Source organism: Myzus persicae, unplaced genomic scaffold (genome assembly GCF_001856785.1).
Source record: "Myzus persicae strain clone G006 unplaced genomic scaffold, MPER_G0061.0, whole genome shotgun sequence".
Taxonomy (NCBI): Eukaryota; Metazoa; Arthropoda; class Insecta; order Hemiptera; family Aphididae; genus Myzus; species Myzus persicae.
In genome coordinates this window covers 330,972-350,613 of record NW_019100692.1, presented here as the reverse complement: position 1 = coordinate 350,613, position 19,642 = coordinate 330,972, and the positions used below count along the sequence as shown (strand labels likewise).

Here is a 19,642-nt window from a genome sequence, read left to right as displayed (position 1 = left end):
CAAATAATATAACTAGGTAACAGTTTATTTTATTTATTACAAAATAATGTAATTTTAATAATTTTGTTTGTATTGAGTAAAAAATAAAAATTATAACTGATATTAATCAGTTAGTTCCCTAATTTTTATACAATATACTATCAAGCCATTAAGTAACACTGTAACAATTTCACATAGGTACTTGTTTAAATAATACAGCATAAAATCTAATACCTATAACATTAAAATGTCTATATATATTTCATATGTAGGTATATCGAAGATTTAAACTTTACTCATATCATAGAATATGAATACATACATGTGAATAAGACAACAAAAATAATAATAATAACACAGAAGAACCAGAATTTACACCTTTTTTAAGGTTCTTGTGGGAGAGAGGGGGGCAACATTTTTATTCTGTGGTAATCAATCCATTGGTTTATGGACCAATTATTATTGTCGATGATGACAATTTAAAATGTTATAAAAGCTATGTGACAACAAAACAACAATATAAATATATACCTAATGCCAAAATTAAATATAAAAAATATTTTTATAGTTTTTTGGATACCTAATATGCTGTATTTTTTTGAACTAATAAATTTAACTTATTATTACACTTAGAAATTATGAATGTGCAAGTTTAATAATTCATACTCAGTAATTGGCTTACAATTATATCTACCTGTTATATTAACAACCTAAAATAATATCCAAACTGTTGAATGCTTATGAGAAATTCCGATTAAGCGATTTAAATTAAGAGTAAATGGTGCAAAAACTGCAACTATACTTTATTACCATGATAGGGGTGGTGGAGATCTCCTGATCCAATAATAAATTACACAAATTTGGCAACTTAGGAATAATAGGATACTTAGGGCCAGTTGTACCGTCTCCGATTAAAGTTAACTGAAGTTTAATCGGCCGAATTTGGCCAGTTATAAAATCTGTTATTAGCTGATTAAGCGTAATCGAAGTGTACCGTAGACGGTATAACTGGCCCTAAGGATAAATATCAGTAACATACAGCATTTCAGAAACATTTATATATTTTAATCTATATATACAAGAATCTAACTTGATTTTGGAGACAAAGGAAACCGGTTTTGAACCCTCATTATAATAATAATAATAATTAACTAATTACCAATTATTTTCATATATTCACCGATAACGATGTCTGTTTTTTTTTTATTTATTTCATAATCGTTGTATTATTTGTATAGCCAAAAAATAGTCTTATGTTTTTAAATTAAATTTAAAAAAAATAATTCCTTCCGGAGGAAGATCGGGCAGATAGCATTTAATAATTATTATACTTTTTATTGTTAGATATGTGTAAGTTTTCATTATTTATAGTGAATTCAGTGCAGGTCATATATTGGACCAAAAATGAGTCCATAGTTTACATATTGGATTGGTGCCAAAATGGTCGGTAGTCAACATAGTTAAGTATTGTTAAGACTTTTCAATATAACTGATGATGATTGAGTTATATTACAATGTGTTATAGTTAGCATATTAGACAAAGTATAACTATAATCCTTTGAATTTGATTGTCAATATGATATTGTGCCTGAATAGATGTGAAATGTCTATTATCTCATATTTGCATATTATTTATATATATAATATATATATTTTACGGCAATCAGTAGTTAACAATTATGCATATTCAGATAATAACAATTAATAGCAATAAAGCTTGAAATATGTTCACGCTTTGATCAGATCTTTGTATCATATTAATATTGTAAGCAGTCAATATTCACAAATAACTTTAAATGAATTAGTATGTTTTGTCAAATTTAATAAACCAAAACACAAAAATGTTATCAATAATTAATAAGATACTTTATTGTTCAATATAGTGAAAAAAATTGAATTATGTATTTTCAAAATAATTTATATTATACATATTTTAACATAACAAACTTATTTTTGTGTAACCTTAATTTGTTTAGGTTTAGGATCTGTCGAAGCTTGAACTGTTTGTGCAACTTGCTTCTTCTTCTTCGAAAGAAACACTTTCTTGTTATCCATAGCCAATGATCTTAAATCGTCTTCAGCCAATTTGTTAACATTTTTACTTATCATTCGTTTAATTCTCTGACCTTCTTCATACTTATGTTTTTTTGAAGGCATTGGGCATGCTATACAGAATAATGTATACAATTAATGTAATTACACTTCATATAATCACATACACCAATATAATATAGATTAGTAATGAAATCCCTTATGAAATAGTTCAAAGCAAAAATTACCTACCTTTTCTACTTTTGTTTGGTTCGTTCCTCTTTTTCTTCGAAAAAGTAACTTGTGATTTATTTTTGAATTTTCCCTGTGGCATAATGAATAAAATAGGGCACACTTATTGAAATCTTTAATAAATATTATTATGAAGTAAATATGCGTTCAACCACTAAAGTTTTTTAGATTTTTAATTTTTTATAGATAACAATAATTTTTGTTAACAATATTATTGTCAGTAAGTACAACAACAAAAACACGTGAAATATTATCAATTCTCATCCAAAATGATATCAATTTGGTAACAACTAACAACTAACAATAATTTTATGTTTGGTTATAAAATTTAAATTTGAATTTAATAAATTAAATATTATATTTAATGAGAGACCCGATTTATTTATAAAATCGAATTTTTATTTGTATTAATTTTGACGATTTGGTACCCATTACAAGTTTAGGAAAAACCATTAACTATTTGCACGATGGAAGTAAATGTTGACAGTTGTTTAGAACCAGTGGCCAAGAATATTCAAACAAAATGTGAAGAAAAAGTGAATGAACCAGAAATAGTAGAATATCAATCAGAATTAATAGCTGGAGAAATTCAATTAAAATCTGAAGAAAAAGTGAATGAAATCGAACCAGTTAAAAAAGAATATCAATCGGATTCATTAGCCGAAAAAACTCAAATACAATCGAAGGAAAAAGACAGTGAAGTAAGACCAGAAAAAAAAGTAGAACAAACTGAATCAGTGGCAAAAGAAGATCCTTTCGCTTATTTAGATAGGGATGATTTCACTTCTGAAAAGTACAAGATAGAAATAAGAAACCTTCCAAAACATTATGGAATTGCTGTAAGTACCTACCAAAGAACATAATTTATGAAATATCAATATTAATGACTACAATTTGGTTATAAAAATAGACTAATAAATTACTTTTTAAACATTTTCAGGAGTTCAAAAAGTTAATTAATATTAAGTTGGAATTAAATTGTTCTAAAGTTAAGACCCCTAACCGTAATGGTAAGTGGCTCTATATGTGTTTTCGTTCAGAAGAAGACAAAAATACAGCTCTGGGTATTTTAAATGGATATAATTGGAAAAATACAAAATTAGATGCTAGTGTAAGTATCCTATAAATGCATAATTTTCAATTGGTTTTTATTGGTTTTCAAACATCATAGAATGCCAAAGCTGTTCCTGATCCATTAGTAAAAAAACGTAATGAACAATTTGATGAATGTCCAGACGTAAAGAAAGTTAAATTGGACAATGCTGGTGCAGAACAACAGATGATTAGTGCTGTGACACCTTTATATAACATATCTTATCCCGAGCAAGTGAGTGATAATTATACACCTATATTTAATTTGGAAAATAACAAATTGAATGTTACCCAAAGATGTACTAGAAAAATTGCCCAATGTTTGTTGACCTTTTGTACATAACTTTGGTTTTTAGCTATCAAATTTTTTTAGCAAAATTATCCATTTGCTTACTATGAATTAAGTTGTTAATTATTACAATATCAAGGACAAAGTTTAATTTTATTACTTAATTTTGTATATCTTTAAATTTTTAATATGAATTTATCAATATAATAGAATATATTTTCATTGGTTTCAGTTGATCCAAAAAACCAATTCAATTAAAAATGTTCTTATGGATTATAGTAGACGGTTGAAACGAATTAAGGGTGGTCAAAATATACTTGATTGGTTAAAAAAACAACAGGATGTAAATAATGGTCTCCCATGTGAACTTTTGGAAATACGAAGCCTTAAAGACAATCCAGAGAAATGTATTGGTTATAGAAATAAATGCGAATTTACTATAGGTAAAGTATTTGGTGTAATTAAATTATATATAAATAAGATTATTGTCATATTTGTTTGGGTATAATTTTAAAACAAGTTATATTTTACTTGAAAATTTAAATTTTGAGTGAGTAAAGAAAATGTACATTATTTTTTATTGGCTAATTTACTTTTTCTTGGAAATGTATAAAAATAATTTTTGTTTATATTCTTAACTTTATGAAAAATAGAGATAACTATTAACCTTCTTTGAACTATTATTCATTGAGTATAATATCTATATTGTAATTTTAGGTATGGACGTAGAAAATAAAGAACCAGTTGTTGGTTTTCGTGTTGGTGCATATAATCAGGGGAAAACTAGTGTTGCTCCTATTGATAATATTTCAAACGTTCCTCAACGTATGAAAGATGTTGTTAAAGTAAGTTTTTATCTTGAAATAAATCCTATGTATAATTCTAACATAGGAATATGGGAAAATTCTATCATATGTTCATGAAGTGTGTAATATTTATTATACTTTTGTTATTTAGTGTTTTCAAGATTTGGTTAGAGCTTCTAAATTTCCTGTATTTGATCCTGAAAATTATACAGGTCATTGGCGACAGTTAACTGTAAGACTGAGCTTAAAAACTGAACAATTGATGTTAATTTGTGTAGTACACACCGAAAATATGGAAGACTCAGCCCTGAATTCTTTGAAACAATTAATCTTGAATTATTTTACTGAAGGAGCTGGAGCTAATTGTAAAGTAGATTCTCTTTACTTCCAAAAAGCAAAAAAAAGAGCGTAAGAATTAAAATTATTAAGTACATACTTCTGTCTTACATAAAAGATAGCATTGGAAGCAACCCGTTTCTAAAAGTACTGTTATACCTTTCAAGCTAAAAATTAATTAATATATTATTATATAATATTTAAAAGTCCCTATATTACTAACAAATCAGCCCAGTCTGAATATTTTGGAAGCTATAATTCTGATTTACTAAAAAAAAATTAGAATGATTCATAATATTTATTATTTGTTATAAAAATATTTTTTTAGTGCTGGTGAAGGAAATTCATTTCCCTTAGAATTGTTACATGGACAGGGGTATATTGTTGAAGAAGTAAAAGGCCTTAAGTTGCGAATTTCACCTGAATCTTTTTTTCAAATAAATACAGCTGCTTCTGAAATATTGTTTGACGCTGCTAAAGATTTAGCTTCTATTAATTCACAAACTACCGTATTAGATGTATGTTGTGGTTCTGGTACAATAGGCCTGTCTATAGCTAAGGTAATTCAAATATACTATATAGTTAACTGTGAAAATTTATCATTTATAATTTTTTTTTTTTTAAGGACTGTGCTCAAGTAATTGGTGTAGAAATTCAAGAAGAAGCAGTTAATATGGCAAAATTAAATGCCACTGAAAATTGTATCACTAATGCAATATTCTTTGCTGGGAAAGCTGAAGAAGTAATGAACAGACGTGAATTTCAGAACCCAGAGAATGCTAATGATGTAGTTGCTATAGTTGATCCACCCAGAGCAGGACTACGTAAGCAAGCCACTGGCTTCATAATATCTTGCATTGATAACAAACCATTAAATTACTAATTTAACTTAATGCATTATAGATAACAAAGCAATATTGCTTCTACGAAGGATGACCCATTTGAAACGATTAGTTTACATGTCTTGCAACCCTAAAGGGGCGATGCAAAACTTTCTATCTTTGTCCATGGCTGAATCTAAAACTAAACAAGGTGCTCCATTTGTACCAGTGAAAGCTGTACCTGTTGATATGTTTCCTCAAACACCACATTGTGAACTAATTGTGTATTTTGAACGACTATAAGTTAAATATTTTTGTGGGTTAAAGAGCAAATAATATAATTGCTTCGTTTATAAGAAAATGATTAACAAATTTAGCCTTTTTATTTACATATGTTGTTCTACAGCCTGCTGGTTACCAATGCATTTCTTTCTTAATTAATAATTTTATTGTTCTTGAAGAAATATGAAAATTTTTAATTTACTAAAAACTTTTATAGATATTTTTTAAAAATCAAAATAATAGTTTGTGTGCATAATCAATTAGTAATTAATATTTACTTAATTGAAATGAAATTTATATTACTACATACAATGTTGATCAAAACATACTGAGGTTATTAAACTCCTGAAAATTACATTTCCCTAGATAAAAGTAAACATTGGTAATATTATTATGGTTAAGGTTCAGCATAAAATGTTTATGTATAAGACTTAAGTTAATAAATATTTTCATAATTAATTTCAATATGCATTTAGATATAAATATATAACGCATTGTTATTCAATTATTAGGGTTTAATTATTTATTTTCTAGTTTTTAAAAGTTTAAAGTATCTTTACAGAATTTGCAACTGATTAATGTTCATGCCAGTTTTAAACCATTATAATAAATCCATCCTAAGTTTAATGTAAATGTTAATAATACATTATAGAAGTTTTAAAATTGAATCGAACAAAGAGAGGCATTTGATTATGAAAAATGAATAAATGAATACACTAATTTCTATTTAATTAATATACAAACAGCACACATGGAAAATTGAAATGCAGTCTTGTGCCAAAAATAGTTTTGTTAATATTATTTATGCTGTGTAATTTCTACTATGGGGCAGGTGTGCTCAACCCTTTTTTTAAATCCTGGGCCACATTGAACATTTGATATTTTTATACATATTGAAAGTTGTATATCGTATTGTATTTATACTTTGCAGTTTGCGATACGCAGTAAGCACCTCTAATATACCATAACATGATCTCAAATTTTTTATTGGCATACAATTATATTATTATCTATATAAAAGAAACATAATAAGAAACACTTGATTTATACAGACAGTTTAACAGTGTTAATTTGACATTGAAAATTTGGTTCAAGGTACTGTTTAATTGTTAATCATTGTGCTTATATGAAGAAAAAACAATTCTGAGCAAAGACAGTTTAACTTTTCGGTTTGTTTCCAAGCAATTATTTTAATAATAATGTCAAAACTTTAAGACATTTTCATAATTTTTTTTTAGTTTTTCCCAAATATTTTTAAAAATATTGAGAATTTTCTATTTTGACTAATCAAAAATACCAGGTATATTATCAATTTAGTACAAGAAATATCCATTGAGGTGGATAATCAGAGCATTTTTCTACTAAAAAAGTGTCCAAAATAAGTTGTTGTTGTAGTGGAAACTGAAAAAAACATTTCATATTAATTTTTTCATGCATTTGAAGTTATAATTCTGACAATATTTGTCAAAAACAAGAAAATTTGTGTTTTCTGATAAATTCATAAGAATTTTTCTATCTTTATCTAAGATTTAAAAATTGAATTCTCGTAAAATGTCCCACCTTAAACAAAAAAAAATTTAGCTGAAAATCAAATTAATTTTGTATGAGCGTTCAAATTTCTTTGACTTTTGATATTCATCCGTAAACTAACAAATCCTTATCAAACAATTTTTTTATTTTGTGTGTAGATACTTAGTTAAAATCAAATTCCCTCAAATAACATAATATTAGGTAGATTTAGTTAGTACCTATGTTTATTTTCGTAATTTGATTTTAGACTTATGAGATTCTAGAAACAATTTACTATTTTGAGAGGTAGATACCTATTACCCACCAATAAACAATTAACCATTGTACAATAATTGTAAATTTTAGATACAATTTTTATCTTCTACCTACCTACAAATTACAATATAGTAAAATAAGATTAGATTAAAATGTTCGGTAGGTATACCTACCCATCTACGAATGTAGGAAAAGAAGCCACGGAAAAAAATCCACGAAAATAATAAGTCACGGATAAAAGCTAATTTATTTATTTAAAAATTTAGTTACCTATATTAAGTGTTGTTAATTATATTTTGAACTATCTAACATTCTATTCATTTCTATATGCTTGCATATTTAGTGCTTTTTTAGAGCTACAAGTCCTCTGCCCTAGTAATGAATGTATTGATTTTACAATGTGTATTTTTTTTTTTTTATTATAAACTTAATAAATGTAATTATTTAATATTTTTAACTTCTACTTTTCTGGTGGGAAAATAATTAAATACAAATTTTATACTATATAATAATATAATTTAATATTGGTTCATACTGCAACATGTACTTTTGAAAAAAAGCACCCTGTACAAAGTTTATAATAATCAAAAAAATGTAAAACAAGGTTTATAGAGGTATAGTATAACTTAATATTAATTGTAGACTGTAGTTCATACTGCAACAGTGCGGCATGTAGGTACCCATATTTAAAAAAAATCACCTTGTACATAATAGATATGTTAAAAATAACTAGGTGTAAGACATAAATCAATCAATTAATTTCAAGATAATATGTAGTTTATCCACAAAGTATCGTTTTATTTTTGTCCAATTGTGACATGTTGTAAATTTACTGAAGGAAATTCCCTTAAAACCGTTTTTGGGTAAAGATAGATTATATTTGTTATATTGTTTCATAAATTTCTTTCAGTCTCACATTTCCATCTCCAGAGATATCATATGTCTTATTTTTCAATATTTAAATTTAGTACCTATGACCAACCATGTTGAACATTTAAAAATAATTAATTTATAATTATAAAATTTGGCTTTTTTTTCCGTGGCTTTTTTTTCTGACTACCCCAATCTACACAGAATATATAATAATGCTATATACATGACTAGGTAAGTACATCATAATATATCTATGATGTCTATCGTGTTCTTATTCGATTGTCTATTGTAATTTCACTAGACTAGTTATATTCTTATTTTGGAAAATAGAAAATGTTCAGGTTAAGATCGTTAAGCCAATCATGTATAGTAGGCACCTATACCGTGTATACCATTATAGCTGTGTTATAGAATTTTTATATGTGCTTGTGTTCTACATTGAACCAAAAAAATCGAATTCTGGAATCTGGATGACTAATACGCAGTTAAATTGACTGCTTAAAAGTCAGTTCCAGCCCATTGCCAGGATTTATCCCAAAACGGCCAAAACCAATAGTTTGCTTTTGTCATACCACAAACGGGCTTAATGGCTCTACAGTATAATCTGGCACCGATCCAATTTGGATATGTCAAGGCGGCGGACATTTAATGCGTGCTTTTCCATATAAGTATATAACAATAATTCTCTCGGCCATTTCGCCGCGATATAAGGTTTTTTTTTCATAGAACACAGTAGGGACACTTTATTTTAGTGCCTATAGAATGTCCGCCCTTTGAATTGCTTACCCACATTAAAAGACTAACATGTTATGCAAAAGTAAATTATTTTATGCTCCATGTTTTCTGTATTTAGTTTCTAAGAGAAACTAAAATTGAAATTTCCTCTTCTTAGTATAATACTAATATTGATATATTTATTATAATTATTTTTATACTTCGATTTATACTACTTTCGACGTCAACATTTTTTTCTGATAGAAATCTAGTTGGTATATTCGGGAGGTCAAAATAAAAAATTTTCAGTAGTTTTCAAAAGCATCGAAAAAAATGGAATTTTACGCCTTAACAAATTTTCAACAAAATCGATTTTTTTTTTTGGTTTAACTAAAATCTTACTACCTATCGTAGAAACTTTATACTTTTACCAGATATTAATATGGACCATCTTCCAAGCACGATAACATTAAAAAAATATTTTAACTCTTTTTAAACAATTTATATGAGAAATTTTCATTCTTGAATTTTTTTTTAAAACTATTGTTGATGGATAATTTTTTGCTTGAACAAAAAAATTGAAAACATATTACAAGGTTTCACTTCATATAGGTGGTTAATATAAGAAGAAGTAATAGAAGATTTACCACAAGGGTGGTCCACCTTTAACAAAAAAATTAATTATACTGGAATGTAACATTAATTTTATATGAGTGTTTGAATTTCATATATTCACGATGTTTACTCCTCACCGGTAAATTAACGAATTCCCATGAATCGATTTAATAACGAATAACCATGCGTTGACACTTGAAATGTTCATCGAAGTTTATATTAGCATATTCCATACATGATACAATTTTCAAAATATTTGGTTAAATGACAGTAAATTGAATTTAAGTACTGTTCGATTTTTTTCTATTAAATGTTCACTATATACACGGATTTAAAAATGATTATTACATAACCTTAGCATTTTTTCATTATCTAATAAAAAAACAAATGTTTGTATAAAAGCTTTTAATTGTATAATTGAAAATGTTTGAGGGTTCAACTCATCAACACTTTTCAACAAATTAAATTTATGCCTACTACGAAAAAGCCATTCGCAAAGCTGCAAGTCAAGTATGATGGCTAACTGTCGACATCAAAAGATACTAATTTCACCTATGGCAGGCATGGTAAGGTGTACAATGTTAAATTTGTATTTTTATTTATTTCATAATATTTGTTGAATGTAACGACGCTTCAATTTCTCGAATGATTAAATGAGTATAAGTCAAACTCCAAAAATGAAAACATTTTAAATCAGTTTTTTGGATTTCCTTTTTTTCCCATCAAAACATTAAACATGTTTTAGTGTATGAAAATTTGCCCTGCTAACAAAAGCGTATCAATATTTTTGCTTTTATATTCTAAATAATTATAACTCTGAACTCTGAAGATTCACGTTTCCCTTCTCAAATATGGACCGACAGTCTTTGACGAACCATTGATTCAATTTCGTTCAAAATTAAATTCTTTTTATCACCCACATTCATAATCTGCCTCTGCAGGCCTGGAACCAAAAGGTATAAGCGGCCTATTACCGGCTCCTCGTGGTCGAGTACTGCTTGAAACACTCGTTTAGAATTCTGAATTACAATAGATCCTGGTTGGGAATACACCTAGGCTGGATATGACTAATTCTTTCAGTGTCCCGTGAATTGATATGTCCACTTTGGATCTTAACGAATTATAATAAAAAACAATTCGCTGAGGCATACGATGCCTATTTAAAGTTAATTTCGTTAAGTCTGAGTCAAATAGTAGAACCTGATTGATTCGTACATCACTACTTAGCGCATAACATAGTAAATGAAGAAAACTCTTATAATATATACTCTGTCTATAGTTCTAGTTTCTACACTCGTTTTATGATCCAGAAATATAAAAAAGAAACGGAAAAAATGCTCCGTTTATTGTTTGAGTAATATTTAATATTAATAAACAACATAACATGTTATATTATAATCTATGTTATTTTGTTATGTAGGTATAATATAGCAACAATGAAATCAGCAATGTTCTAAGCACAAAAAAAAAAATGTTCAATTGATAAATTAATAACAATAGCTTAGGTTACTTCACTGTATATCCTACGTTATTGTTATAGTTGTTACACACATATATTTTTTCTATAGCAGCTTTATACTACTTCACTAAGAATTAATGCAAATTTATCATCGTTATCGAATTTGCTGATTAGATACAACATTAAATCATAGGTAAAACTTATTTATTTTAAATAATAGGTACATTCACAAATCACATTATTGTGTTAGGAACATACCTAATAGGTAGTTGCTATAAAATCGATAAAATATTTCCTACAGAAATATTCATAACAATTTATTTGTTAACCTAATTAGATAGGTAACCTACATCGTCATTATTGTGATAAAATATTTCCAAGGCAACAAAATACCTAGGTACAAATTATGGGAAGTGAACTAATGAAAAGTTTAAGATTTTCCGGAAATAAGTTAATCAATTTTAATGGTACTAGTTTATTCAATCATATAATAAATGAATAAATAATTATAATATATCATATTTTGCTATACTGGCCAATTTAAATGACATAAATAATATTTTGAAATGTAGGCACCATTCATGACTCGTGTAATCAAATATTCTTATATTTCAACGGATATAATATTTTAACAATATCGCAGTAGGTACACTGATGACTGATTTATAATATTGCGGAAAATAACTTGATATGGAAATATGCAGCGTCAACGAAAATTAATTAGGTAAACCTATTGCGTAGGTGGGTACCAATATATACCCACCAGTGTTCGTTATTTTATCATTTACCTAATATTTGCTGGTTTGTCTGCAAGATATCGTGGTTATTTTATATAACTTGGTGGATTGGCATGAGAAACTCTTCGATCAATAACTGTAAAACGGAATATTATATCCGTTTGTTCAGAACGAATTGAAGTTAGAATTTATAGTCAATAATCACTGCAGATGTTTGCTCAATAATTTAAACATACCTTTGAGATAGGTACTACCTACAGTTGACAACATAACGCAATGCAAACAAAACAATTTCGAGAGCTTCACAATAATATTGAAGTATGAAGATATTGAAAATGATTAATAAAATATCTAAAATAAAAGTAAAAATGTGTAAGATATAAAATATCGGGCATAAATAGTAAATACTGGTTAAACTAACATATTTTTTTTTGCAAAATTCTATGGTTTATTTGTTTTGTTATTGTAACTTTAAAAATAAGGGTTACCTTTTTAAATTAGGCGAATAAATAAATAAAACGGTTTTCGTTTTAAAATTCGTGTTCGTTTGATATATAGAATGTTTTTAAATCAAAGTACTTTTTGCGTTATAAATTTAAATTACGATTCTCCAAATTGAAAAGTAAAAGTTTCATTATACGCACACTCCACTAAACTATCTTCATAAATCGTATTACATTTCCTTTCTTGTAATTCGATAAAGAACTTTTTATTATTTAACTCTAAATATTCGAAACATGTATTTAAATTGAACTACGCTTCTACGCTACTGTCGCTACTACTATTTTCTAGAACTTAAAATATTATTGCTTGCAGTAACTCTTTTCTAGGTTACCTCTTTAGGGAGTTGATATAATAATAAACTTATATCGTGCGTTTTTTTACTCTTGTAAAATAATTTTGTTCGGTGCACCTTAACATACCAGACCTTGTAAGCACACTGCGCAGACACACACACATGTATATACATTAACGCTTATCGCTACAGTTGTATTTCGTTTCTAAATCGTAATTTCAATGGCGAGCAAACTTATTGTCGTTGGAGTAGTTTAAAAGTATAAACTTACTCTGCCCTGCAAGTTGTATAGTCTGTACTCTGTTGTATTACTTGAATTAGTATTTCAAATTCCCAAACTTGTTTTCGGTAAAACTTTTTATACCCGCATCTAATACACATATACTCTGCACCGTATATATTTGCAACACACATTTATATAGTACACAAACAACGCTGCTGTAATAGAACACGATGGTAGTATTATTAAAAATTAAAATCAATAGCCGTTCGAATGGAATTTCTCGTGTTCAGTCATGTGTTGAAGCATGTGTCTGATTTTTGCTCGGTATCGTACCACAGCGTATAATCATGAAAATATACAGTATTATACGATGTAATATTATATATTATATTATTATTGTCTGTCGGACGTTGTTATTAGTCCGATATCTTTCCATGCGCACATTAATAAATCGTAGAAATCTTTCTATATAATGTAGTCAATCATTTTTATCGTTAATTCCAAAAGGAATGTATTTGGGCATACCTGTTTCAGCGTGTCGCAGTGTAATAGTGTGTGCATAAAGTTTTCACGAGTTATACGGTTTATTAGGCCACTAAAAACCAGTTACGCGGCGAATCCATGTTGAGATTAGAAATTATTTTTTAAACTACAACTATATGGTATTCGCTGTTGTTGTTCGTCCCACGTCACGACTCTTGGCTGAAGCATTTTTAATTTCATTCAAATTATTCGGTCGAGGAGTTCAACAGTAGCCGCGGATAGGTATCATGGATGATTTTCACCCAATAGGTCTCATAGATTTGACGCTTAACTACGAGAGATTTTCTCACTCGGCATTAATCGCTGTTGTTGTTTTGAACGTTATCACGGTAAAATAATTTTACTAAAGACAACAATAGTTTAGGACAGTATCGTTGGGTTAGGTATGTACGTGTGCACTGACAATTTATTTCTGTCCGTCGGACGAAATGTCTATCTGCCACGTATATAATATAATTGATTACGAGTGGAGGATTTTATATTATTTCCGTAGAGTCCTAGGACTTAGGAGACCCTCACATGCGAATAAATCGTTGGTTTTTTTTTAGCGTACGTTTTCGAACAGATGAACAATTCTTGAAGCTTATAGGTTATAATGTTTACGGTCGACTTCCCAGTTGGGCAATATGTCATTTTGATGTTGTTTGTTATAAGACTATTAAATTTATGAACACACAGACGCAATTTATTGGTTTATGATTTATTCGCTTAAACTGCACATATATATAGAAAAATAGGCTATGCGTATACTTTGTACCTATAGCTGAAAACACGTAACATTTTATAAAAACCTATAACTCCAAATGTACATAAGACGTACGAGTGTCGTGTATATAATAGTATATGAGGATATATAGAGCCATATTGCGGCCATAAATACGAATTGTGTTTCTCGTACCGGACACATTCCCTATATCCACAAAAGATTATGTGTTATAAATGTATTTGAAAAACATTTCAATTATTATAACTGCAGTGTCATAATACACTGTGATCATCCATGGTTATTTATATATGTATTGTGTAAAAATTATGGCCAGTGGTGTTATTATATTAAATACAACATAATATATAAGCAGGGTGAATCACTATTAGCACGCAACCCCCATTTTTTCATTAATAATGAGTTTAATTCAAATCCTGACCTTCGGAATTTTTAAATTTACTCAAAGACACCACCTTTTTAAAATTCTTGTATTTTTTGCAACACTTAAGGAAATTCAAGGACAAGACGCAAGGGGTGATACAAACTTCTGTTTTTCATATGAGGACCCTTCCTTTTTTTTACCTTAAACAATTTAGTGGATAAATCTTAAACATTTTGATTTACCTGATTCAAAATTCGAGCTCTCAATTTTCTAGTAATTCAAATGGACTACAATCCTTAAAAAAGTTTTAAAAATCTCTAGAAAAGAGGAATTTTCATTTTAAAAACAACATTTTGCATTTCAACAGGACATTCTTTAAGTAGAAACAAACATCTTAAGAATTGGAAGATATGGTATTTTGGTATACTTATTTAAAAATATCAAAAAATCAAATTTTGAATAAATACATTTTGTAGAAAAAGAAGTGCTTTGTGATTCACGCTGTATGTTACTCAATTATAGTAATATATTGGAGATGTTGTAGAGTAAAAATGAATTTGAATTGTTTTTTGAAATTTCTTTTTAGCTACAATTTGAACTGTTTAATATATATGCACTGTATATAAAGCTTTCACAAAAATTCCTCTCGATGTAGGTAACTACCTATAACATAATATTTATATTCACATATTTTACTTGTTTTTGTATAAAATATGTAAATTAATACTAGTAGAGTTGTGGACTTATAGCTATCATTATTATAGTTTAACGACTAACTTAAATATATTAAATTCTGAATTCAAAATTAATGGTATTTGTCACGAATTGCTTTAAACATTTATTTATTGGAAATGCATCGTTCCCACTGCAGAGACTAATCACCAATAACAAATAGTTAGTGCCAATTTTGTTTGATGTTAGATAAATTGTATTGATTAAATAGATTAATCATTTTGTATACACTATTTAAGATACTAAAAAGAGTGAAACAAGTGTATTTATTCATTATAATTTTCAAAACAATAATTTTACTCAATATTAGATATTATTATAGGTATTTACAATTTACAACTCAAATATAAGTATTTGAAATTCTGACTATATACCTAATTCAAATAAGGTGCAATAACATATTATTATTATTTATTATGTTCAAATATTTGTGTAGAGCACGTACCAATATAGCCCTATTACTATATAGCCCCTATGTACTCATGAACTTACCCCTAATTATTATGTTATGACTAAATGTTAAACTTTTTAACTGAGATTTTTTTTTAAATTAGTTGAGTAGGTACACATTTTCTTAATATTGTAATCATTGTATTAAAAAAAAAAAAAAACCCGGAACAATTAATTTTGATGAATCATTAATTTATTACTGCCGCGATATAATATTTCCGTTAGGAATTTTTTTTTCGTAAGCACGCAATGTTCATTTTTAAATTTAATTGCGACACGGTAAAATTCTACTTGACTAGTCTATATTATACCACTATTACACCGGACGTACTTTGACACGTTACACCGCACTCGCTCTTGCCAATATATTATTATATCTGACATTCCAAGCTCCAGTGCAGTTGTAATTTGTAGTCACCATTTTATTTTTTCCATTTTAAACCGACCACAAGGGGCCAAGAGGATCTGTTTGACCATTACAATTTGTAATCACCTTATGCGTGTCAGCACAGCATTGGACTACCGGACATGTTTTAAATGTATGTAGGTACAAACTACATACACAGAATAGAATAATATACAAGTATATGAAGTAATATACGATACATGTTAAGGGAAAAATATTAAAATATGAGATTGCAGATCATTATGCTTTATTTATGTTGAATGTTAATGTACGAATAATTATTAATTTTAATCGGATATTTATTTATTATAATTGATTTAATTAATATATTATATCGTAGAAAACTTCTATAAAAAGTATAACACATTTTTAGACTTTGAGCGGAGTGAAGGTACCTACTATTGTTGTTTACTACTGATTGTGTGATTTTTCCGGTAAACACTTTTCATGTAGTCAATTATGTAATCTAAAAGTTTCACGCAATTGTAATATAATACTATGATATATGCATATTATGTAGAATGTTTAAAATAAATTTCGAATACAAATTAAATATTAGATTAGGCAGAATTATAATTTTCCCTCAGTAATTTAAAAAATGCAATAAAAAACCGTGAAATCTGAGACCTGTTACCAACACTTACATATCTTTAGGTATAGCATTGACTTAATAATGTAGTAGGTATATTATGATTTTTCTATATTATAATATTTTTCTTTTTTATAATCTCATTTGTTTTCTATTTGTGTCATTTTCACGAAAAATTATTAGATCTTGAAAAAAGATTAGTTCTGGCTTATTTTCATTGATTAAAAATTTGTTTTACATATTTATCAGTTATCATTTAAATAAAAATTAATTAGTTACACTCATATAGCTGTATACTTACTTACATGCCGCAATAAATAATTATATTATATACATATAGTTAACAAAAATTATAAATACCATTTATATTTTATGTCTTATAGTGCTGGGTTAATTTAATTTAAATATACTTTTAGGTAAATTATTATTTATTAATCGAATCGAACATAACGATGTTAAAGGTATGATAAATTAAATATTAACATATATCTATATTGATATTATTTGTCTCAATTATTACTTTAAAAAATACCTTAGGAGTTAAGTATATTATTCATAAATCATAATAATTTAAAATGCGCCGGATATAATGATTATAGTTTTAGTTTTTTGGTCTGTATAACGAATTGAGAATAATGTTTGCGTATAATATTATAATTTTATTAATGGAACGTTCGGATTATAATACAGTATTATATAATATAGTAATATATGCGTACAGTACCTAGTCTACTTTAAAACATTAAAAAGAATGTATAATATTATTTGAAGTAGGTACTATATTATAGTATTATTTGTATCGTATGTTAGATACACATAGGGGTCTATAACCTTTATTTTACTGAGATACATTTTAACAACGTGGTCCAAAATCGTTTTTGTGGATATAAACCTATAATAATAACATTGAAAAAGAGACCAACATCCATTTAATACCATTTTATTATTTTGTCTCACCGTAATTTGACCAAATTGTTAAGCAAATAATCGTTTTTTGAATATTGAAGCTTATCTAAATCAAAATTCGAACGACTAGTCCCCAAGTTAAATATCAAGGATAATTATTCATTTTTGATCATTTTTTAATCTAATATAGTAGTTTTTTGTAAATTATTGTTGCATCAATGAAAATTTCAAATTATTACTAGTTTTCGACTAAATTGATTTTGTTTTTGTTGGTGCAACTCGAAAATGAATAACCGTAGATATTTATACAATTTTTGCCAATTTTTTTTTTATATTTTAATATTATCATTAGAATAATTGTTTAGTAATCTTGAAGACCAAAAAGTTAGACTGTCTTCGGTCAGAATCAATTTTTCATTGTATATTAATACTTTACAAATAAACTTATGAGTTTATTTTTATTTTAATAAAAATTCGAGATAGTGTTATTATATATTTGAGAGCATATTTTTGAACACTACGCTTACCGCAAAATATAGGTAGGTACAACATGATATACGACTCCCACTTTAAAGTATGTATGCAATATTATATAGGATGTGGCCCACGATTTCAGAATACCAACTATTGATCCATTTTCCTACCATAAATGATGCTGAAGTATAAAATCGAAGCATTTTTACTGCCCTGAAAAAATAGATAGAAAAAAAACATCATTGTAAAGTCAATACATTTTTCTCTTCGCTTAGAATTTAAAACATATCATGAAATTATATACTTGATAGGGGCTGACAGACGTTACAGAATTGTTTTTAGTATTTAATGATGTATCATTGAGTTCAAATTTAACTTATCCATTATAGTGACCCACACTCGACATCCACCGTACTATTGTAATATAGCAGAGTGGTACCCATTTGCTCACGTTTCTAAAAAAATTAAAATTTATAAGTTTTTATTGGGTTTAGTATTCTTAGGCATGCTTTTGTATTACTTATTTAAAACATTTGTATTCTTTTTTGGCATTTATTTTGCTTAAAATCCGAGCCCCATTAATTAGCTAGAATCTTAGAGTTTAAGATAAAAACAGCAACCAGCTTTGTGTGCAGTTTCAAAAAATTTGTTAGGTTTACGTTTTTTGTGAGGGAATAAAAAAAAAAACCAAAAAAGGGGTACCTATTTCAAAGACAATTATGGTAGGTCTATAAAGAACTCGTTTTTGGATCACTCTGCATGTATGCAAATATGCAATGTTCTGTACAACGGTTTGTATTAATGATTATAAGTTATAACAATGTTATGTTGTTACGAGAAAAAGTATGTATTATAATATAGATGTATACGATATACGTAGTATGTGTAATGTGTACTGCAATTTTAACGTCGTTTATCGTGTATGGTATATTGTCAATGGTGGATTAAGTAAAATATATAATAATGTATTATACAAATACCACGGCGATTATCGATTTTTCGTCGACAATGACACACACACACACACACACACACACACACACACACACACACACACACACACACAAAAACGCTTATTCGACACAGAATATAAAGTATTCTGTGTCGAATAAGCGTGTTTCGATATTATTATATATGCACAGCTATTGCTATACGTTACAACTCAGTCGCGGTATTAATGTTTTATATACCAAAGTATAATGTCGTACCTACATTATTATTATTTAATACCCATCTATATATCTCCCTCTATATGTATGTTTGTACATGTACATAAATGTGTACATTAAAACATCAATACATGTGTTTTTTTTGTGCCTTCAGACGGAAATACATACAATGCGATCGTTAAAGTTAACATTTAC

At 27.5% G+C, this 19,642-nt stretch overlaps 2 protein-coding genes across 2 annotated transcripts; one reads left to right on the top strand and one right to left on the bottom strand.

Moving 5' to 3' along the window:
- Positions 1-1,859: 1,859 nt before the first annotated feature.
- Positions 1,860-2,476, bottom strand: LOC111042431. The gene is made up of 2 exons (XM_022327045.1): positions 2,263-2,476; positions 1,860-2,144 (listed from the first exon to the last, which is right to left on the bottom strand). The coding sequence occupies exons 1-2, from the start codon at positions 2,342-2,344 to the stop codon at positions 1,927-1,929; spliced, it is 300 nt and encodes a 99-aa protein (XP_022182737.1). The 5' UTR covers positions 2,345-2,476; the 3' UTR covers positions 1,860-1,926.
- A 95-nt stretch (positions 2,477-2,571) lies between these two features.
- On the top strand, positions 2,572-5,978 carry LOC111042427 (tRNA (uracil-5-)-methyltransferase homolog A-like). Its single transcript, XM_022327030.1, has 9 exons — positions 2,572-3,101; positions 3,203-3,373; positions 3,434-3,589; positions 3,876-4,086; positions 4,361-4,488; positions 4,601-4,857; positions 5,114-5,345; positions 5,411-5,609; positions 5,689-5,978. The coding sequence occupies exons 1-9, from the start codon at positions 2,730-2,732 to the stop codon at positions 5,907-5,909; spliced, it is 1,947 nt and encodes a 648-aa protein (XP_022182722.1). The 5' UTR covers positions 2,572-2,729; the 3' UTR covers positions 5,910-5,978.
- Positions 5,979-19,642: the final 13,664 nt, after the last annotated feature.